Source organism: Notothenia rossii (assembly GCF_949606895.1).
Source record: "Notothenia rossii genome assembly, chromosome: 8".
NCBI lineage: Eukaryota > Metazoa > Chordata > Actinopteri > Perciformes > Nototheniidae > Notothenia > Notothenia rossii.
The window spans coordinates 47,383,217-47,406,726 of record NC_136906.1 but is presented as its reverse complement, the minus strand read 5'-3'; the positions used below and the strand labels follow the sequence as shown (position 1 = coordinate 47,406,726).

The 23,510-nt window shown below is 42.4% G+C and overlaps 2 protein-coding genes across 2 annotated transcripts; one reads left to right on the top strand and one right to left on the bottom strand.

Annotated features, from left to right (window-relative positions):
* Nucleotides 1-1,095: 1,095 nt before the first annotated feature.
* col10a1b (collagen, type X, alpha 1b) lies at nucleotides 1,096-6,712 on the top strand. The gene is made up of 3 exons (XM_079646184.1): nucleotides 1,096-1,234; nucleotides 1,690-1,822; nucleotides 4,258-6,712. Exons 2-3 carry the CDS (start codon nucleotides 1,705-1,707, stop codon nucleotides 6,111-6,113), a joined length of 1,974 nt encoding a protein of 657 aa, XP_079502310.1. The 5' UTR covers nucleotides 1,096-1,234; nucleotides 1,690-1,704; the 3' UTR covers nucleotides 6,114-6,712.
* LOC307016856 (5'-nucleotidase domain-containing protein 1-like) lies at nucleotides 6,390-13,500 on the bottom strand. Its single transcript, XM_079646191.1, has 6 exons — nucleotides 13,213-13,500; nucleotides 11,692-11,783; nucleotides 7,773-7,844; nucleotides 7,580-7,689; nucleotides 6,990-7,069; nucleotides 6,390-6,898 (listed from the first exon to the last, which is right to left on the bottom strand). Exons 1-6 carry the CDS (start codon nucleotides 13,303-13,305, stop codon nucleotides 6,554-6,556), a joined length of 792 nt encoding a protein of 263 aa, XP_079502317.1. The 5' UTR covers nucleotides 13,306-13,500; the 3' UTR covers nucleotides 6,390-6,553.
* Nucleotides 13,501-23,510: the final 10,010 nt, after the last annotated feature.

The window sequence follows — 23,510 nt, the reverse complement described above, 5'->3', positions numbered from 1 at the left end:
GAAAGTAACATTTTCAATTCAGGTATTCAGATTATTTTAAGACCATAGTATTTGTACTAAAGTAAAGAATCTGCATACTGCCTCTGTTAATACATTACATTTGACATTGCAGCTTGATCTACTGCCTTAGTGTATAATCACTATGAATTCCCCTGATCAGAGGATGCCATGTATTCAGTATGCACACATCAGGTACAACAAAAGCCTGTTCCAGGTTCCTCTGCTGCTCTTCAGAGGATGGGGCCACTCAGAACACCTCTCTACTACCCCCTGCTGTCTGTAGGCTGCACTGTGGAGCCCGGCAGCACACCACACACCGGTTTGTAAAATCATAGAGGATCAACAGACAAAACCTGCCAGCATCATGACAGGCTTCACTGTGTGAACATTAGATTAACACAAACCAAGCCGATGGTGAGCTTAATGCATCTCAATGAGTGAGGAGGAGTGACTGTCAAACCAAGACATTTAAAAAAAAAAAAAAAAGGGATCACACTTCTTTCCAGCATGCATTAATGAATGGAAGTCATTTTTGATAGAATAAAAAAAGAACAGAAAAAGTTTGTTACACACAGTCTACCACATCCTCCCCAGATTTGAGTCTTCGGACTGGGGGTAAATATTGTCCGACCGACAGTCTTTACCTTTTCCAGAAAAACACCCTGTCACAAGGACTTGGTCCATAATACAATGATGTTTTTAGCTATGAACAGTTTGTACACCCGTGCTAAAAAAGGCCACTAACACTCCTGACTCATTTGTCATAAAGTGCAAACTCTGAATAATGTGCATGTATGAATGAATGATCAATGTTAAATTCAAGATCTGAACATCGGCGTGGCACACATGTAAATGCTGATCACTAAACCAAGTAAAGGAAGCAACTCAATTATAAAAAAGTGAATTTGAGAGGAATCCCTTATTGTTGCACCGTACAGACAGAGAGGGGGAGACGGGGAGGAGAGAGAGGCCTGTCACTTCAGGGTAACGGTCCTCCCTTTCAGACATGGCACCCGTCATTAAAGATGACATCAGAGCAGGGAGGGCCCTCCACGTGAGGAACATCATCCCTGATGCTGCAGAGCCGCTCAGTATAAATACATGGAGCCTGCTGCTGAGGGGAGAAGCAGCTGCCGCTCAGACAGACGACTCCACAACTAAGGATATAACAGCGCAGTGCCGGGACAGCAGCCTCCAGACCCCCTGCTGTTTCTCTGGAGCATTAACCTACCCGGTAAGGTGTTTTTGGTGATTTGTACTCGGTGCATGGGGGACTCCCAATTGCAGCCTGGCTCTCACTATAGAGGGTCACTGCTGCTGTATCAGCTCTGTGCTATGGCTGGGTTTCACTTGGAGACATTTTGTGTTTGTGATGCAATAAGTTTCACAAAAGAACATCCTTATTCAGAAGTGTTACAAATGGATACTTTCCACAAAGGCTGCTCACTTCAGCCGCCTAAAACTGATAGAGTAAAAAGATCTGGATGCATTTAGAAATGAAAGATTGTGATATATATGTGCAGTTATCTCCCCATCCTGTTAGATGACCACTGCACTGCAGTGTCAGAGTGCAGAGGAGCAGGTGCAAAGACACTGAGGTTATATTACACGGTAACCTGGTTGCTGTTTGACATTAAACACAAAGAGAGCAACAATGCTTCTTCTCATTATCGAATTCTGTCTTTGCAGGTTGAGCTTCCCAAGATGGACCTGAGGGTGACAAGCGTTCTTCTCGTCCTCCTAGCTTTGGCTGAGGCGACCCCTGATAGGTACTACCATGTGCCAAAAGTGAACAAGGGGCCCTATCCCGTCAAGAGTCAAGGTGAGTCACTCATGTCTTTTCCCATCAGGGTTGTTAAAACCTTTTACTATATCAGCAATCATGAAGATTTAGTGTTACGGAGATCTGGTATCTGATCTGAAATGTTTGCAAATACGGAAGGTTAATTTAACTCAGTGAATAAAGCAGGAACATAATCTACTTATGATAAGCATAACAAATAAACTCAGCAGAAACTCTATCAGCACCACATATGACATATACAGGTACAGCCTACAATTTCATATAACAGAATGTTTTGAAAATACAACATTCCTCTGTGAATGACCTCAGGAGGCACTGTGATCCACTGGCAAATCCAATTAGGGTAATACCTTAAACCACTGATCTGAAAATCAGGGTAGCCATGTGAACGCATCGTACTGCATCAGAACCTGATCAATAAGACACATTTCTTAACCGAGTGCAGCTTCTACTCATTTCCCTAATCATCATTATCCCCCACACTCTGACTCTTCTCTTGTGCAACCTGGCAAACTGTTGGCTCACACACATCAGGTAATGAGGCTTCTAAAACTCTATCAAATGTCATCAAGGTGCACACCCAGCAAGGTCCATTCCCCCCTCTGATTGGCTAAGAGCAGAAGGCTGTGGTTGAACTGGCTGAACTGCTGTAAATGATTCTAACTGTATCAAGCTGTGAGTAGGGGTACAGCTGTAAAAGGGGCACTTGTGCCCTGTATCATTAATGACTCAAAAGGAGAAAAGTCACATCTGCATGTGTCATCAACAACCAAGATAGTGTATACACTGTATTTTAGACCAGAATTAGTAATTCAAATGATGTGTTTGACACCTTAACCTTTATTCCAGAGGTTTTGACAGAGGTTGTGATGTGGTTTGACTGTGAAAATGAAAATAGAATAGAAAGTCAACAATAAGAGCCCACATTTGACAAAGCCCACAAACAGATGCTGTCACCACGTTGTAGGCACACCCTGACAAAATGCTTTGTGTTATTAAATTCACGCCACGTAATTACAAAGAAAAAGAAACACAGACTGCAGAGAAACACTTTCGCAAGATCACACAGTAAATCTAACAAAACACGGTCAGTTTAAAGGAGCTTCACGGAATAAAGGGGAGCTTATTCAAGACAGGTAAATGAAGCATAACACGTAATGCTCTGAACATAAGCATAGCAGTGCTTTAGAGACCAGGTTCAGATAGTGTGGCCAGTGTGTGGTGCTTTTGGCTGCTAACAAGTCCACTTCTGGCACAAATACCCATATGGGGTTTCCTGCACAGTCTTATGTGGTTTGAAAATCACAGACCTGTAAAAGCATTGTTTTCTCAAAACCCCGTTTCAAAGATAGGCCAGCACCATAGGTTTGAGAGTAATAATCATAAGTTAGTAGTGATGCATCCACAATTATGGCATAGAAAGGAATGTAGTCTGATAGCTTATTATCAAAGGTCTTTGCTTTGCATAGTTCATGCTGTTTTTAAGTTAGAGTCGGGTGTAGGAGAGTTTATGTAGGACATAAGATTGACTTCCAACTGAAATTGAACAGACATTTAATGGCAGATTTGTCCCATGTAAATTAGCTTTAAGCTAACGAATACAGTAAGTCAAATGGCAACATTTACGAATCGTAAAATTGTAAACAGTTCCTCACAAATCAAATGAAATCCCGACAAATAATTAGGAGAGAAAACAACAAGGGGCTTATTCCCAATCTGACTGTCCCCTTGTTTGAGTCAAATAAGGAAAAACGATGTCTTTTCTGCCATAAATTGGTTTTATAGGGTTATGTTGACTTTAGTGATGAACATAGATAAGTGAGCAATATTGTCGAGTAAAACAAACTGACACTCCAACTTGGTGTTTATACATGCACTCATTTGACCTTAACCATAAACACTACACTAAATGCATCAAGCGGATGTTGACAACTTGCAGACCACTAGCTATGTGTTCAAGGCCATGGGTAGTGTAGGAAATTGAGGGGTGCAGTAAAGTGAGGGCAAATGCAACTGAAATGCACAGGAGCTGGTGTGTTGTCAGCAAACATAAGCTTGGTGAGAGCATCCCCACAGAACCAGTGGTGTTGTGAAGACTCTCCTGAGACAAAGGAGCGCTGTCCCCACAACCTGCCTTACTATATTAAGCAGTAGTGTCTTATGGAGTAGAGTACCAAACCTAGGGTTATTCAACTACCAAGATGGCATCTTATGTAATACAAGTAAAGGCAGAAGGTTCTTCAAGCACTTCTTGATCAAACACACTTATGTTCACTGACAGCAACGTGGAATACCGTAAATAATCCTTTTTACATTAAAGGAAATGATTGAGACAACATTGTAAACCTAGTTATAAACATTCAACCAAAAGAGGAAAAAAACAGGGACATCAGGATGTGTGAATCATATTTCCTAAATAATGACGTAAAATATTTTGTTTATGTATTCCCTAGCCGTTGAAGGCCAGCCAGGTCCTTCAGGGCCTCCAGGTGAGCCAGGACCAATGGGACCACCTGGACCTTCTGGGATGAGTGGTACAGGATATACAGGATCACAAGGCCCAGCAGGACCTCCTGGACCCAAAGGCTACTCTCAACCAGGTAAACCTGGTGCTCCAGGGGGCTCTGGAAAACCAGGTACTCCTGGCATCCCCGGTCATAAAGGTGAACCTGGCCAAACTGGACCAATGGGTGCCAGAGGTTCACCTGGTCCCCATGGAACACCTGGACCTGCTGGAATTTCTTCTGCTGGAAAACCTGGACAAGGTGGCATGCCTGGGGCAATGGGACAGAGAGGAGAGTCTGGTTTAAAGGGACATCCTGGTATTCCTGGTCTTCCTGGCAACAACGGAGAGAGAGGCATTGGAGTTCCTGGGGTTCAAGGACCACCAGGCACGGTTGGACCAATGGGCCCATCTGGAATGCCTGGCAAATCTGGAGTTGGTAAACCTGGTGCCACTGGCTATCCTGGAGAACCTGGCAAGAGTGGCACACCTGGAAGAGACGGCACTTCTGGGCCAATGGGTATGCAAGGCCCTAAGGGTCATACTGGGGCTCCAGGTATAGGAGCACCAGGGAAATCAGGCCAGAATGGTACCCCAGGTACACATGGTCCTATGGGTGCTAAAGGTCCACAGGGTCCAGCCGGTCAGCCAGGATCCCCTGGCATGCCAGGTGTTGGCAAAACGGGCGAATCTGGAATACCAGGTAGCAGAGGATCCCCCGGTACATCCGGAACCACTGGACAGAAAGGAGAGCCAGGCCCAACTGGTTTTACTGGTCAGCCAGGTGCTCCTGGTCAAATGGGCCCAGCTGGTCCACAAGGTTCAAGAGGATTCCAGGGTGAGGGAGGCCCAGCAGGGCCTAAGGGCGACATTGGTATGGTTGGCGCACCAGGCCCAAGAGGAACCAAGGGTGAACAGGGAGCTCAGGGTTTCACTGGTAAACCAGGTTCCCCAGGTGCAGTAGGTCCTGCAGGACTTCCAGGGCATAATGGTCTTCAGGGTCCAAAGGGTGCACAAGGCCATGGAGGTGCACCAGGAGTCCCAGGCTCAAATGGTGCCCCAGGACCAAAAGGACACACAGGACCTGCAGGAGGACCAGGAAAAAGTGGTGATAATGGAAGACCAGGATCCAATGGACCAGTTGGGCCCAGCGGTCCGTCAGGTCTTCCTGGACTTAAGGGTCATCCTGGCCTTCCAGGCCCACCTGGCCCAGCTGGCATGACAGCTAAGGGAATTTCTGGTCCTCAGGGTCCATCTGGAATTCCAGGTGCCAGAGGTCAAGATGGTCATCCAGGCCCAGGCGGTCCTCCTGGTCCACCTGGCCCACCAGGAGAGATGATGTACCACCATGAGAAGAGCATGCCAATCAAGTCCCATGAGGTTGTGATGTCCCATGAGATGATGAAGGCCCCAATGTCCGCTTTCAGTGCTGTGCTGACCAGAGCCTACCCCCCAGCTGCAACCCCTATTCAGTTCGATCAGATTGTTTACAATGGGGAGAACCATTATGACCAGCACAGTGGTGTGTTTACCTGCCAGGTCCCCGGCCTCTACTATTTCAGCTATCATATGCATGTCAATGGTGCTAATGCATTGGTGGCCCTCTACAAAAACGAGGAGCCAGTTATTTTCAGCTATGATGAGTACAACAAAGGCTTCCTGGATCAGATGTCAGGCAGTACTGTTCTAATGCTGCATGGTGGTGACAGAGTCTATGTTCAGGTCCCTGATGAGGAGAGTAATGGCATATTTGCAGCGGATAATGTTCACTGCTCTTTCTCTGGGTTCTTGATTGCCTCCACGTGATTTCAGAAATTCAAATACATCTCAAAACCTTTCAAAACATTAACAACTCGAGCAACAGATCAGTATATAAAATCACAAATGTAGTTTTAAAAAATATATATGGTGCTAATTTTCAAGTTTCACTGCCTCATAAAGATCTTTACAAAAAAATACTTTAATTTGCAAAAGAATTTATCAATTGACAGACCTGGAGTAAAATCTTTAAAAGGATGGTTAAAAATGATCCCTTTTCCCAAGTTAACCATGTGTGTGCCTTTGCCATTTTTAGAAACATGAAACAATATTGGAAGATATGTTAAGTGTTGCTTTACAACTGCCTGTAGCATTTACAGCACGTCTTTTATTTGTATTTGTTTTTATTAATGTCTGATGTTTAAGACTTTTTCTGTAATATACAAATACTAGACATGCAAAACTGTTGTATTAAATGTTATTCGAGATCAGCACATTCTCACAAGCACTGTGACCAGCAAACCAACACAGCATGAGAATCTCAAACTGCATTTTTTTTCAAAGCAATAATGTCCCATTGGATGTGTTAAGTTATGTACCACTTGTTGACCAAAACACAGAATAAAACTTCTAGTTTGAAAAAGAAAGTATTGTGTAAGTTGTTTTTTCTTATTTACAGTATGGGTCCTTGTTAAGCCATTAGAAATAGGCAACAAATGATATTGTCTGATGTTTGGCATAAAAGGCATACCTTTGAAGGCAGATGTTCTATAATTGTGGTCGATGGCAGCAACCATGTCTTTCCAAAAGTCGGAATTCACCTCGTTTCCTCGCTGTTCACAAAAACATGAATTAACAATTTAATTGTTTTTCCACATGAAAATCTCAACCATTCATTTGAAACCATAAATTATGAGATATTACCTTATGCAACATGTCCACAACTCTTCCGCAGAGGAGAGCCCCTGGCAGGTCAAAATAGTTGTCATAGAAATAGTATTTTGCTGCAAAGACCAAAGAAAAAGTCTATGAAAACTAGTGACAGGTGATGTGAAGAAAAGGGAAATTCAGAAGCTTTAAGAAGCTTTTTGGTACTTTTTCATAGTCAATGTATAACCTAGAGTAGATGGCGGTCAGCCCACTTTAGAGAAACAGACAGGACTACAGAAGTGAGCAAAGCAATGTCCTGCTGTGGACAGGGGAAGCAGCATAATGAATTTAAGCAGACTTAGAGATTTGAAGTATTGAAGAGCACAAATTACTAGCCTCATTGACCGTTGCAAAAAGGGCTGTCTGAAAGCAAGATAACACAGTGAAAAGATAATAAATAAAGCGTACATTAAAACGGATGAATCTCTTTAGGTGGTAAAATGTGTTTTGCTCCAGCCCCTCGTCTGCCTGTTTCTCCAAACAGTGGCCGTGTATACCGCTGTCTACTGTAGTTCAAACACTGACATCCTTAAAAGCCAACAGCATACAACTATTAGGTATAAAGATGGATACAAACATCATACCGGATCTTGTGAAGGTAGTATTGAGGCTGTTGAAATGCCCCCACTCTCTCTTAGGACCATAATGTTTAATGATGTCTTCCGTGCTGAGGTCATTGGTTCCATGTGTCGCTCTAAAAAAGCAAAAAATAACTATTTTCTAATATCTGTTGATTTGGTTGACGGATTAAATATATTTCATGCACTAAAAGCATACCGTAAGACGGTTCCATCTTCAGCCAGCTTCACAAGGTTTCCATCCCCCAGATCCACCACGAGTCCTTTGAAACTGAACACAAATGTAACATGTTAGAAAACTTTATAAATCACTTCTCTCTTCCCATATACTCAGCTCCTAGAATGAACCACTCAGTGCCGACCAATCAGGACAAAAAAAAGATTAGCTTACTGAACTGCCACAGTCACATCATTTAAAGTACATTTAACAAAGGTCCCAGTAGGAGTCTAGTAACACTAGTCTATCAAATTGTTTTCTTCTTTATTGCAAATACTAGATACCTCACTCTATTTTACTTTAATATCCTACAGAGGTATTAATCTAAGAGGAAAACATATTATTTGGTTTAACTTCTCTCCTTGGTTGGACAAAACAAAAGTCTGTGAAGCACTGGAGCTTAGAGTAGGTCCTGAGTGCGTTCAGTAAATTTGCTTCGGTTTATGTGGTGCATACAAAGACAACCAAGAAATAATACGTAGCAAAACAAAACAAAATTAAAATAAGATTGTTATAACAGCTATTTAAAAAAAAACGATGTTAAGACTATTGTAACAAATTTAAAATAAATACAATATTTACACAAAATATAATAATTTGAGAAACTGAGTACAGTCAAATATAATAAAATATGATAAATACTACATACAATATTCAAGGTGGAGAGCTGTGATATAGGGCCTTCTGTGTTTTAGACCCACTGAATCAAAGTGAACTCATCCCTTCCATATAAATGTTTTAGGAGTTGTTGTTTGAACTCATTCTGCTTCCTGATGGCTCAGGACCCCAATAACATAGGGAGCACAAACAGATCAGGCATAATGACACAACCATGCAGCATAATTGTTTCTGAGCAGTTACTAAATCAGCCTACTGTCACCCTAAGAATATATCTGGGTATAAAAGACTAATCTCACAGAAGGATTTGGAAAAACTTGTCCATGCTTTTATCTTCAGTAGACTGGACTACTGTAATGGTGTCTTCACAGGTCTCACTAAAAAATCTATTAGAAAGCTGCAGCTAATTCAGAACGCTGCTGCTCGAGTCCTCACTAACACTAAGAAAGTGGATCAGTCCAGTTCTGAAGTCTTTACACTGGTTCCTCACTGACACTAAGAAAGTGGATCAGTCCAGTTCTGAAGTCTTTACACTGGTTCCTCACCAACACTAAGAAAGTGGATCAGTCCAGTTCTGAGGTCTTTACACTGGTTCCTCACTGACACTAAGAAAGTGGACCAGTCCAGTTCTGAGGTCTTTACACTGGTTCATCACTGACACTAAGAAAGTGGATCAGTCCACTTCTGAAGTATTTACACTGGTTCCTCACCAACACTAAGAAAGTGGATCAGTCCAGTTCTGAGGTCTTTACACTGGTTCCTCACTGACACTAAAAAAGTGGATCAGTCCAGTTCTGAGGTCTTTACACTGGTTTCTCACTGACACTAAGAAAGTGGATCAGTCCAGTTATGAGGTCTTTACATTGGTTCCTCACTAACACTAAGAAAGTGGATCAGTCCAGTTCTGAGGTCTTTACACTGGCTTCCTGTCTGTCAAAGAACTGATTTCAAAATACTGCTGCTGGTTTACAAAGCTTTGAATGGTTTAGGGCCAAAATACATTTCTGATCTCCTGCTAAATGATGAACCATCCAGAACTCTCAGGTCTTCTGGGACGAGCCTACTTGCTGTCCCCAGAAAGCAGTAGGGATGGGTACCGAGCCCCGGTATTAAACGGGCCCCGGGGCTGAATTATTAAAGACCGTGGTACCGTTAAGCTCCGACGCTATCGTTCTTTTTATCGGTAGGCTACTGAAGAGATATAAAAAATATGTCATATGTATTATTGCTACATAAACATTATATTGCAGTTTTGGTGTCGCCAACTCCCTTTCTAATACGCAAAAAGACTGCAAAATGCGTCAATGATTATTTTTAGTTTTTTCGATCTCTCTCCCCCGCCTGCTTGCGAGGGGGCAGGGCAGTTTACACACATGCAGCTGCTACATGCAGCAACACACACAAACGGAAGAGGTGGCCGAGAGAACGCGCTCCGAGGTGTGGTTAAACTTTACCCGTCTCGATGTGGACAATGCTCGTTACCAAAAGTGCAATAAGAGTTTAGCATGTAAGGGCGGTAACACGAGCAATTTGTCTAAACATTTAGCAAAAGTGCACCACATTCAGACGGAAGAATGCACCGGGTTCGACTGTCGTTCTAGGAGCTCTGTAGCCCCATCCGCGAGTAACGTTTCCACGTGAGGTATTATGTATGCTAGCAGCAACACACGGAGTTAACTACATTATATAAACATGGGTTAATGATTAGAGGTAACTGAGTTATTTATTTTGTTAAAGTTTCAGCTATTCTGTTTACAGTTCTGTAGATTAGATCTGTGTCATTAGATTCTCAGATTATTTAATACGATTTGTTAAAACATTGTTGTTTCTTTTGATGTGAAATATTATGTATTTAATTTAAATAAAAAGCAATATTAGTTTTGTTCACAATTTGTTTAGTTAGTTTACCTTATTTTTCTCCAAAAGAACCGATAAGAGTACCGTTAAAAGACCGGACCGATAAGCGGTATCGAGAAAAAGTAGTAGTACCGTTAAAACCTTAACCATACCCATCCCTTGAAAGCAGGGTTCAGTTGTTATGCTCCAAACATCTGGAACAAACCCCCAGAAACCTGCAGGTCCGCTGCAACTTGTACTACTTTGGAATCCGGGCTGAAGGCTATTCTTTTTAAAGAACTATCCATATCTCAGACTGCACTGTAACTTGTATTCATGTATATATATATTAGCTTGTTTTATGTTTATTTTATTCTCTTTGCTTTTAATGCCTGTTTTTAAATTCCATTATAATGTGTTTCCGCTGCACTATTTCTAAATGCTCCTAATGTTTTTCCTTTGAGTAAAGCACTTTGAATGCCTTGTGTTGAAAGGTGCTGTATAAATAAAATGGCCTTGCCTTGCCTTAAACAATATATTTATTTAAAAAAGTATAAATAACCTTTGAATGTATTACTGATTGTAATTAGGGAATTAGTTTGAACATGATTAATACTAAATATGATACTAGTCTTTGTCATTCAAAGGGTTATAGATGCTCTGTTTGCACCCCCTTATTACCTGAGTCATTCTGCTTTGCCTACTCTAAAGTAACCAAGAGCCTGAAGGAAACTCCTCAATAACTCCTCACATCTTGATTAAACCATTATGATGACTAAGACTAGATTGTCTTGATGCAAATAAACTTGAGTATGCTAATATCACCTTTTGTAGAGACTCTGATTCTTTTAGTCAATTTTAACCTTTTTATTTCTATTTGACTGAAGTCACACATATGGTCGGTTGCTTTCTATAACAATGAATCAAATGTTATTTATACAGCTCAATTACACAAATTACACATTTGTTTCAGGGGACCCTTTCTTTCCCAAAAAAGAAAAACCCCACGATTACCAGGGAACATTTTTGAACAGAGATGGGAACCGTCTTCCAGGACGGACAGATGTGCAACAGATGCCTTCTTTTGTTTTAGATATGATCATTGGATCATGGGTGTACATCAGTAGCATAAGCTAAATGTGACTTTTGATAAGGCTGTCATATCCAGTCTGACGGTGATTGTGTAGTAGAAAAATTATGCAAACAACATTTCACTCCTAGATTTGAGGAAGGATTATAATAGTGTGGGACTGTCAAAGACACCCACTATGGACACATTAATGGACACTTGTGGTAGAAAACAAAGAGTAAGACACATTTCTGAGCGATTAATTGCAATATAATCATAGAATTCAATTATTTTAGCTTTATGTATTAGATGTAGTTCTATCCTTTTAGATGAACAGGTACTTCCTGTAGACATCAGCTGCTGCAGTTGCTGACTCACCAGAAGTCCCAGGTAGCAGGAGTGAGGTTCAGCAGGTCCTTGTCATAGCCTTTATGCTCCACCAGATACCTGGCAAAGCTCTCATAGATCAGCTGCAGAAACAAAGAGGACATCATAAGACCACCACCACCAAACACTGAGCAGCAGTAAACTTAACTTAAAATATACTCTCTATAACGTTATCTGTGTGCACACTGTTAGGTGCCGGCGAGTACGGTTTTTAACTGGGAACAATGCCATAAGGCTGAGAGTAATTACAGGATAGGCTGTTCATTCACTTTGGTTTGGTCATTATGCATTACGCATTGGTCTTTAATAACACTTGGTTAAAAGAGAAGTCTTGTGCATGGTTGCCTGCAGTAGTGTAAAGTAACTAAGTAGATGTACTAGTACTGTACTTGAGTACAATGTTAAGAGACATGTACTTTACTTTGAGTGTTAGAATTTGTTGCTACTTTGTACTTCTACTCCACTACATTTCAGAGGTAAATGGTGTACTTGTCCTCCACTACATGTATTTAATAGCTTTAGTTACTTTACAGATCTGGATGAATGATGTGAAATATAATCAAGTGTTGAATCAGACTTTAGTTCCACCTGGAGTAAATCCACAAGCTACCCTGCAGTATACAAAGTCATTCAAACTAGCTGCACCTTCACCAGCTTTGAGAACACTTTCATGATCAATCATTATAAAACATATCGCTTCGAGATTTGTCTTGGCAGATGAGAAGCGCTATATCAAATTACATTTATTATTATTGTATTATTATTATATATTATTCTGAAATGGACAAATCTGCATAGACTACTTTTACTTTTGTAATTTAAGTAATACTTTTCTACTTATACTTGAGTAACAGTAACATGACGAATGCGGACTTTTACTGTAACAGAGTATTCCTACAATCTGTTACTTCTTTGTTTACTTAAATACAGGAAATAAGGACTTCTTCCACCTCTGGTTGCCTGTATAGGGACAGCTTTACAGATAAAAGTCCCATCAGTGCAACAGAGAAAGCGTTATTGAGCATCCCTCTCTGGTTCTCTGTATGAAGTGCACTGACATGATTAGTAGACCCACATGTGACACACAGAGAGCACACATGATGAAACCAGGCCGGGTGAACAGGCTAGGGTCCAGCAGCAGCCCCTCGGGTTCGGTCCCTGTGTCACAGGATCCAGCCACGCTTTAGGCTGCGGTGATTTGAGCTTCTAATAATAGTAACGCAATATGATATGGGAAGCTTGTGTTGCTAATAGGCCCCAGAGAGGATTTATACACATGGAGGATCATCACGGCCAACCTGTGAGTCCCGCAGAGAGACTGCATCATCACGAGCCTCCATCACCGTGCACACATCCCTCCATTCACTCACACTCTGAAGCCATTTTCCATACACTGTATCCGTGCAGGCAACACACAATTGACAAGAGGTCGAAGAGCGTATTGACGTGCTATTTTTAATCCAGATGTGTTGCGGGTCGAAGCCTCGCGGCCACCGTCCGGCTGTCACTCACCCTGGAGGTCTCCTTCAGGTGGTAGCGGCACAGCGTGTGGTCCAGGTCGAAGCCGATAACATCACTGTCCGCCAGGCTGAAGTATTCTGTCATTGTAGCAGAAGCTCCGGAGCCCGACGACAGCCACACAGCAGCACGCGACCACTGATGTGTCACTGTGGTCTGTGCACGCGCCTGTTGTGCTGCGTTTACGGTAGCGAGAATACACTTGGGCGCTTTCTTAATCTGAATCAGTTATCAGTGAACGGTTAATAGCTTGTTGCCCGTATGCATCCAGAAGTGAAACTCCTGCTGTGTTCCAGAAGAAGGCGGCAGAGAGGCGACAGAGGCGAGCGCGGGAGCGCGGGGGCGTGCAGTGCTTCCGGGTGGATAACGAAACCGTAACCCACAGTGTATGTGCGCAAAATATATTTCAAAGATAATTCAATTATTCAGGGCCGGATCAAATTGCTCAGATGCCCGGGTCTCAGCGTTAGAGCTGCAGCATCAGGGGGGTAACAGATAAGAAGCCTTGATCATTCTATCTACTCTATTAGTGATGGGAATTATGGCTCTTTGAAGGGAGCCCGATCTTATGGCTCCGTTCCTTTGCGTGAGCGTTCAAAAGAGCCGTTTTTTTTTAAAGGGGGCGGGGTTCATAGGTTTATCTGCAAAATATACCTTTTATAATAGAGAGGCGAAGTCCCTTCCCTTCCGGGAGCCTCCATGGGAACCCGGAAGCGGAAAATTATACATTGAATTCAATGGAGAGAGAAAACGTATCTTTTGATCCCGTTTGAATTGTGCCGCGAATGACACATATGATGTTTGTCAATTTAAAAGAACATTTTGCAAGTCAAAAAATTTTAAATGTGTCGTAAAACTGTGAAGTAACACATTTTTTTGTGTTAAGCCACTCAGTGAACTACATGTCTCTGGTCCCGCACAATACGCGTCACCAACACAAAGATGGCCGTCACGTTGGCACATTTCACCTCATTCTTTCAGAATGAGAATAAAAGTATAAAAAGAGGTGAAAATCACTACAAGTCTGGGCACGTTGAGAGCTGTACATACACGAAAGGGGAGTTAGTCGGTTCTGTAAGAGCCAGCATGCGGGACCGGCTTTACAAGGTTTCGGTGAGTAATATGAGTGCAATGTTAACAAGTTAATGTCAGTCAATAAGGAGAAGAATGAAAAAGAAGATGATGAACCACAGACCCGGCATATAATGACTGCAGTGTTCAGGGCTGTGTTCATTTATGTTACTGTTATCAATAGCATTAGTTGACTGAGAAAACCGTCAAGAAAAAAAGTTTAGCGATGTTACGAGTCGACTAGCATAATATGAACCACAGCTGTGATTGACAACCTGGACAGCCAGTCAGAAGCTAGAATGCCAACCTAGAGAGCCAATCAGAAACTAGAACGGGTGTACTGTATACGGGTGTGTATGCTGTGGATAACATTAGTGTTCACAAGAACAAGGTACACTCCCGTGTTTTGTTTTAGTTGCTCTTCAGATTGAAGCGGCCAGTTTTATATCGACTATATGTGTGATCTCCTTTTTACATCTCGTTGTGTCATTTGAGTTTATTTGCTATGTGTAGATTCAAGGATTTTGGTTATCTTGTCAATTTGTTTGGTTATCTAGGCACAGCTGTGTCTGACTCCCTCTGGTACACTGGTATGTGTTTTCCTAATGTAGAGAGCATTGATTAATTCATAAACTACACACTGAGTCTAGATCCTGACCAAATCCTTTTTTGTTGATCAAATGTTTTTCAAAAATGTGATACACATTTAAAAAAATACAATGTACAATCACAACCAATACAACACAAATTACAAAAAATTCAGAAAAAACAAACAATAACAACAATCAGACAAGAGGACAAAACTATGGAAAAATAAACCCTCCCACCCCCAGACCTGGACCATCCTTGTATTGCTCATTCAATCTATTATAGCATGTTAACAAACATGGTACTTACTTTATTTGTACAGATCTACATGGGAGAGGATGGCGCGATGCAGAGCGCTGTCTGTGGTTGTGCACGGAGGATGTACAAATGCAGCCACGCTGCAGCATTGGCAATATTTGCCATGTGGCAGATCAGCTAAACAGAAGTTGAGTGCCAGTGGAGGAAGCCTGGCACTTCAAAAGTAGTCCAGCCGGTGTCTCAACTCTACCAACAGCAAGAGGAGACATACAACCCACTGGCCAGAGACATCGCCACTGAGGAAGTAGACTGGTTCAGGTCTGCACTGAGGGGCGCAGCGTGGCATGGCATGGCTTTTGTCACCTGAGCCAGAGCTGCAGCCTCAACATCAGGCCATTTTCAACGTGCCGGAGCTGGTGAAGGAGCATGGGGGTCGGGGGCTTGAGGCAATTCTTGCCTCAATGCGACTGAGCAGAGACCATTAAGCTGCCATCCAGACAGCCACCGTAGGACAGCAGACAAATCCTCAGTGGCAGTTACACAGGCAGGGCAGGTTGACAGCCAGCAATTTTGGTGCTGTGCTGAGGTCGGGACTTTCATCCACTCCATGCGTCCCTCATGAAGAGGGTGCTAGGGGGGTACAATTTAGACGGAGTCATGGCTGTCAACTGGGGAGTTGTAAACGAGGTGTGTTTGGCCTTTTAAGTGTGACACATATGGAGTGATAAATGCTTCACCTGACCACTGTTCCTAAATAAAAAAAGTTTTCTGCATCGTCAGTCATTTTTTCCAAATAATTACCAATATTTCACAAATTCTTCATGTCAACTTAAGAGCACAGCTGTATGTTGAGTGTCAGCTTTGCTTGGTTCATCTTACTGGGGGGCAGCTACATGGATGTCGGTGCAGTCCACAATCATTTTGCAGTTGAAGGCAGAATGAATTTATTATTGACTCAGAATGAAGCACAACTTCATGTCATACAATACATTGACTTTATTTGTAACTGTAAAAAAATAAAGCATTTATTAGCAAGCAGGACCTGCAGGAACAGAGAATGTTGATGGATGGAGCTGGGAAGAGAGAAGAATAAAGAAAACAGATCAACTTTATTATCGGATATTAAAAATTCAATTTCAAAACAAGTTGCCGCTCCTACAGTTTTCTAGTATGTAAAGATGATTTCACATGACCTATGCAAAATATCACACTCAATACATGTGTCTCTCTGGGGGGTGCATTGTGCCTTTGATGTATATAAATAATATACCATAACCAAATACTATTACGTACAGTGGAAATCAGGTTGCAAGAGCAGGTCAGTGTGCATGTTCCTCAGGGTCTCAGCAGTTACAGGTGAGGTAAAGAAAATAAAAGAGAAAAAGGTCAGTAACAACACTTTAAAGTAACAACACTGAATAATTATCTCTTTTAATAATTTTCTCTCAGTAATCACTCAACTACTGTCTTTCCAACAAACAGATTGACTCACCCTCACTGTCATCACAATGACACATGTCCAGAAGAATGTCATGCAAAGCTCCCTGCCGGCCTGCCTTCCTTCGACTCTCCCTGAACTGCTTCCTTAGCACCCGGTGGAGGGCGCAGTAGGCTACTCTTCAAATGTTTCACGAAATACTTACCATGATGACTAATCTTACTGTTTAACATTTTGGTGTACTTCATGTAATAAAATAATAACTTCATGGTAAGGCTACTAAAAATGACAAGGCTAAGTAATGTAATGCTAACTAACGTGCTCGCTACTAGCTAGGTAGCTAACTTGACTATGTTCCATGCACAACATGTATATTACCTATGATATTACCTGATATGTCTGATCCAGCGACTCCTGGTCCTTTCATAAGACGGGAAGCGACAGAACGAGCAAGTGGTATGATCACTTTTGTGATTACAACATGGTACAAAGCACACAGGCATCTTATAAAAGTGAATTTATTGGAGCAATCTCTTATATTTATTGGAGGGAATAAATCAGTTATGAAATCTTCTTCTTCGCTTTAATTACGAATCGCAACCACTTGGAGCATTATCGCCTGTGACATCACATGCGCGACCCAGAATGGGATTTGGGATTTGTAGTCTTTGTAGTCACGTATTTTTCATAGTCTTATATTTCAACAGTTTTACGACAAAATGGTACTTTTTTTACATGAAAATTATTGTTTAAGATTGACAAACATCATATGTGTAGTTCGTGGCACAATTCAAACCGGATCAAAAGATATGTTTTCTCTCTCCATTGAATTCAATGTATAATTTTTCGCTTCCGGGGTCCCATGGACCGGAAGTAGATGGGCGTGACTTCGCCTCTCTATAGAGTGTCAGAGTGACGCGTCCTAAAACCCAGAAGTAAGTTAGCATTTGTAGCTGGGTTGCGTTCGAATAGTCCATTTAGCTTAGGAACCTTCCTAAACGAGTGAAATGACCCGGAAGTCCCTCAGTGGCAGCCATGATAAGTGCCGTTAGAATTCTCTAGAATGATAGGAAAGGAGGTTTCAAACTTCCTTTATAACCTCCTTTAGCTTAGGAACCACTGAACCTCCCTAACCGAAAGGAAAGGAGAAAATGCTGCCCCACAATGCCTTGCAGCCGCAGCATTTGACGTCACACAACAGTCGGCCGTTCACGGAAACAAACGATTATGACGGAGAAGTTATATCATGAAAGTTACGGTGCTTATTAAGCATTTTAAAACGTATGTGGTAAGTTGCCAAAGTGCTTTGTTTTGAACGTTCATCAGTATTACAATCAAAAAGAGAAATATGAACGTTAGTTTTTACTGAAATGATCAAATAAAGTCAACATTTCACTGAGCTGTGTGGGGTTTGTTCAACTTTTAAAAGATGTTTGAATGGTGATATACACAGTGATAGGTGTTAAAGACTAACGTTTATAATAAATATTTGTATTGATTTTAAGATATTTTCATAGTTCTTACAATCATACGTATTGGGATCATTTGTATTAATGTGGACCGGAGGGAGAGGGTGACGAGCATAAGTTTCACTTTCATTTTTTTTTTCAATTCCAATTTTGGTCATGAAGAATATGTTTCTCTGTTGTACATAAAGCATAAAGCAACAGCATCAGAGCACGGTGCAGAGTCTCTAGATGAGTCCGTCGTTCTTATTAAACATCCATGTTGTAGCCCGTTGTATAGAAAACTGTAGTTTCCATAGTTTCCCCACAGCAGCAGACGCACACAATGACGTCCGCTGGCGCATCATAAACACGTTGGATAGTGAAAGTGCATTCGGATTCTCTAAAGTACCGCAGTCTCTTCTCCTAAGTCCTTTTGAATTCTCCTATCCACTATCCCTTTACCCCGTGACGTTTCACTCAGAGGTCAAGGAATAGGAGATAGGGTTAGAATTTAGGAGCTGATTTTAAACTATCCGAACGCAACCCCGCTCTATCGAAATCAGTCAGAAGTCGCAACGGCTCATTTCAAAATAAACGTGGATTTGCGTAAAAAACAATTTTTTGGGGGTTCGGGTATTTCGTTTGATTTTAAACAAACAAAGTCTTGGTTTTCAGAATATGAAACTTTTATTTCCAAACTCACACGATAAAATACATTCTTTAAGTTTGTAAAGGGAAGATGACAGGCAATCTGCTCTTCCGCAGCGCCACCCCCCCCTCCCTCCGGCTGACATTATGAATGTAAGCGTAGAGCATAGGCGGATTTTGCGGGGGGGGCAGGGGGGGCATTGCCCCCCCTGGTGGCTGAAATATGTTATAGCATTACTAAGTCTAAAACTGTTCCAATACAAATATTTTGTATATATAAATATTTTAATAGATGTAATAAAATGATTGTTACAATACAAATCTGAATAATATCATGTTTTGTTTGAAATAATTTCATTTTTGAGCAGTCGCATGTTGTGACCATAGACTGTATATATAAAGGGTTGTGACGTGTGTGTGTGTGTGTGACGTGTGAGGTTAAGGACAAAAGTTCCCTCGCTTTTTTTTGTATCCAAGTGATTCAGCTATTGTATTAGCAGTAATGGGTATTCGGCGATTTTTAAAACGTCCAATTTCGTCTTCAGCTTCAACAACAGAAGAGCCACCGACTGAGCCTAACTTTACCAACCAGCAGCCGTCACAATGTCAAGTGGCAGACACGCAAACGAGCAGCTCTGGATTAGCTAACGTTAGCCCCACAGCGGAGAGCTCTGGATTAGCAGGACCAGCTAACATTAACCCCACAGCAGGGAGACCACCGGCACCGGGGCCGTCAGTGGGTCATGATGATCTTGGGGAAAAGCATAGCTGTCCCAAGCAGCCTACTTTATCCGATTTCCCCTCAAAAATGTTTGGGAAAACGAAACGATCATTTTCCTCGTACTATTACAAGAACTATCCCTGGCTGGAATATTCAGTACGAATTGATGCCGTCTTCTGTTTTTCATGCCGCCACTTCCAGACTGACAGCGGTGTGGAGGATTCCTTTAGAAAGGGCCTGAGTGACTGGAAAAAACTAAGCAGCAAACTGGAGAAACATGCACAATCCCAGGCCCATCTGAACTGCATGGTTAAATGGGATAACTATAAAGTGACTGCATCTTCTGGATCTATTGCAGCGAAACTTTCCCGAAGCCACAAAGATTCTGTTGAGAAGAACAGATCTTATTTGTGCAAAATTGTTGATATTGTGAGGCTGTTGTCCAAACTCGGATTGCCTTTTCGTGGCCATCGGGAGGGAAGCGAGTCAGAGTCGCGTGGGAATTTTCTTGAGGTTTGTGGATTTTTCTCCAAGTATGATTCTGCTTTTAAAAACATGCAGTCCAACTATTTCAATGCTACTAGCCCGGATTTCCAGAACGAAGTCATTGACATATGCGCTAACTTAGTTCGTGCAGAAATTGAAGAGAAAGTGCAGGATACTTGATTTTTTTCTATAATTGCAGATGAGGCCAGGTCTTGCAAAACGGAACAATTATCAGTATGTATCAGATATGCAGAGCAGCTTGAAATCAAGGAGCATTTTTTGTGTTTTATTGATTGCTCAGCATCTCGCAACGCGGCTGGGATTGTGGAAGCAATAAACAAAGGACTTGAGATGTGTGGACTGAAACATATCCCAATTGTTGCCCAGAGTTACGATGGTGCCTCCGTCATGTCTGGTCACGTTTCTGGTGTGCAGCAGCGTATCAAAGAGACCCACCCATACGCAGTGTACGTGCACTGCATGGCACACAAACTAAATCTGGTGCTTGTGGAGTGTTTTGCTGTCAACCGCAGCGTGAAAACATTCCTGAACGTCATTGACAAACTCTACTCTGTATTTGCAGAGCCGTCAAACCATCATCGATTCATTGAAATGCAGAAATCACTGAATCTGAAACAAACTGAAATAATACAGCCAAGTGAGACAAGATGGGCGTACAAGTGGCGATCTGTGAATTCCGTTAAAACTCACTACTCTGCAATTATAGGGTGCCTCAGAGAAATGAGTGACGAGGAAGACAAGTGGTCTGTGGAGGCTAGTGGCCTTTATGCCCACATGACCAGAATGTCTTTCCTTACATGTGTTATTGTATTGGAAGACATACTGCGTGTGATTCATGTTACGCACAAGGCCCTACAGTCCTCCAGCTGCACACTCTCCGAAGCTACAGCGCTTACCGACAACCTGAAGGCGCACTTCAAATCTCAGAGACAAGCAAATACGTGGAGCAATCTGTGGGGATCAGTGAAACAGTTCTGCCGGGACAACAACGTGCCAGTACCTGGGGATGCAGATGTTGAGTGTCAGACTCCGGGTCCCCTTGCACCCAAAAGAAAACGGGTTACAAAACCCCCGACCTCCCTCGACAGTTTCCTGGTTACAACTACTTTGGGCCAAAGAGAAACTGATGAAAGTGGCGCACAAATGTCACAGAGTGATACAGCTGGATATCAGCAGCACCTCTATCTCCCTGTGCTGGACACCCTCATCAACGAACTAGACAGACGATTCACGGGAGAGCCCATAGAGCTGGCACGAGCATGTGGAGCAGTGTTTAAATGTGAGAAAAAAGGAATTGAACCTCTCGTACAAAAAAATGCACAGCTGCTCAAAATTCACCCTCTCCTTCTTGGAGCAGAGATGGACCTTGTTAAAGCCTCTGCTGTCGCACCTGTTGCACTTGAGCATCTCCGAAAGACTGTTAAAAAGGAGAGCTATCCAAATCTATACAAGATGCTCCAGTTGGCACTGACTCTGCCTATCGGATCTGCCACCTCTGAGAGAAGTTTTTCTGCAATGAGGAGAATTCGGAACTGGCTGCGGTCAACGATGGGAGGAACAAGATTTTCCTCACTTGCGGTTCTTCACATTGAGGACGACATAACCGCACAGCTGTCACCTGAGGGGATAGTGGACGTATATGCGGAACGTAAAAAACGGCGTCTACTTCTGAACTAAGGTAGGACACCAAGGGATATAGTAGTTATCAAATAAGTATAAGATATGCACAGTTTTGATACGTTTTTTACAGTTATGTAATGCACTGTTGTTGGGGGGAGAGACCGCCCCTTCCATATGAGTGTGTGTGTACGGCGGGCATGAGGCGTGCATGACGGGACGAGTTGTGTTCGTATGTGGAAAAGTCATACTCAGTGCGGTGAGCACGAAATAGTTGGGACTGTGTACTGAGTGACGTCAGTAAAAAAGGTTTGCCCCCCCAAGCGCAAATGTCAAACTCCGCATATGGCGTAGAGTAATCATAAATTACATTACATTACATTGCATTTGGCTGACGCTTTTATCCAAAGCGACTTACAATAAGTGCATTCAACCAGGAAGATACAACCTTAAAGAAAACAGAATCATATAAGTACATCAGGTTTCATAGAGCCAAACATTTCAAGTGCTACTCAACTGGCTTTAGATAAGCCAGCCCTTTATTAGTATATAAGTGCTTTGTTAGTAATTCTATCGCTCGAAGTGGATTCGAAAGAGATGAGTTTTCAGACTGCGCCGGAAGATGTGCAAGCTATCTGCTGTCCTGATTTCAATGGGGAGCTCATTCCACCATTTTGGAGCCAGGATAGCAAACCCACGAGTTTTTGCTGATGGGAACTTGGGTCTCCCTCGCAGTGCGGGTGCAGCGAGCCGTTTGGCTGATGCAGAGCGGAGTGCACGTGCTGGGGTGTACGGTTTAACCATGTCCTGGATGTAGGAAGGGCCAGATCCATTCACAGCATGGTACGCAAGTACCAGTGTCTTGAAGTCGATTCTAGCAGTTACAAGAAGCCAGTGAAGGGAGCGGAGGAGCGGCGTGGTGTGGGAGAATTTTGGAAAGTTGAAGACCAGACGAGCCGCTGCATTCTGGATGAGCTGCAGAGGTCGGATGGCACATCCAGGTAGACCAGCCAGGAGGGAGTTGCAGTAGTCTCGGCGTGAGATGACGAGAGCCTGGACCAGAACCTGGGCTGATTTCTGAGTCAACTGGGGACGTATCCTCCTGATGTTGTAAAGCGTGTATCTGCAGCAGCGGGTTGTAGCAGTAATGTTTGCAGTGAAGGACAGTTTGTTATCTAGGATCACACCCAGATTCCTTGCAGTCTGAGTCGGGGAAACAACAGAGGTGCCGATGTTGATTGTTAGGTCAAGAGTGTCATAAATAACACGGCAGAGTCCGTTACAGTTTGTTTTCATCTGATTTAAATTAAACAAAGTCTTGGCTTTCAGAATATTCAACTTTTTTCGGTAAATTCAGATGATAAATACAACTTTGAAGCTTGTAACGGCATAATTACAAGCGGAGAACGGGGTAGGCTTGTTTGAGACGTGTTGCGGCTCGCCTCGAAAGTAGACGAGAATAGCCGATCGCAGCCGGGGAAGGTCTCAAAAAGCTCGCCTGAAGTCGGACAGCTCCGAGTCGGCTTCTTCTTCTCCTTCTTCGCCTTTTTCTTCTTCTTCTCTCGGTTTTTTGGCAGATTGAAAACAACTTTAAGGTGCATACCGCCACCTCGGGAGTCGGCTTGACTCGATTTGCATTTATAAAGAATGCACACATGTGTTTAATCTTAATGTCAGATATGTACTAAGTAAATACATTTGTTCCTGCTCCAGATTAGATTCAACTTTATTGTTATTGCACATATTACAGGTACTGAGACAACGAAATGCAGTTTAGCTTCCAACCAGGAGTGCAACAAGCAGTAAAGTGAAAAGTAATTTACACAATCTACAGAATAAAATATATAATTAATTGAATGATGAATAAACAGTGAGGGGTATGAATGCAAGATACACACAGCAGCCTGTGAGCAGTATGAACAGTGTGTATGAATATGCTAAGATATATAAAGTATGAAAACGGTAAGCAGTGCAAGTATAGTATAACATATATAGA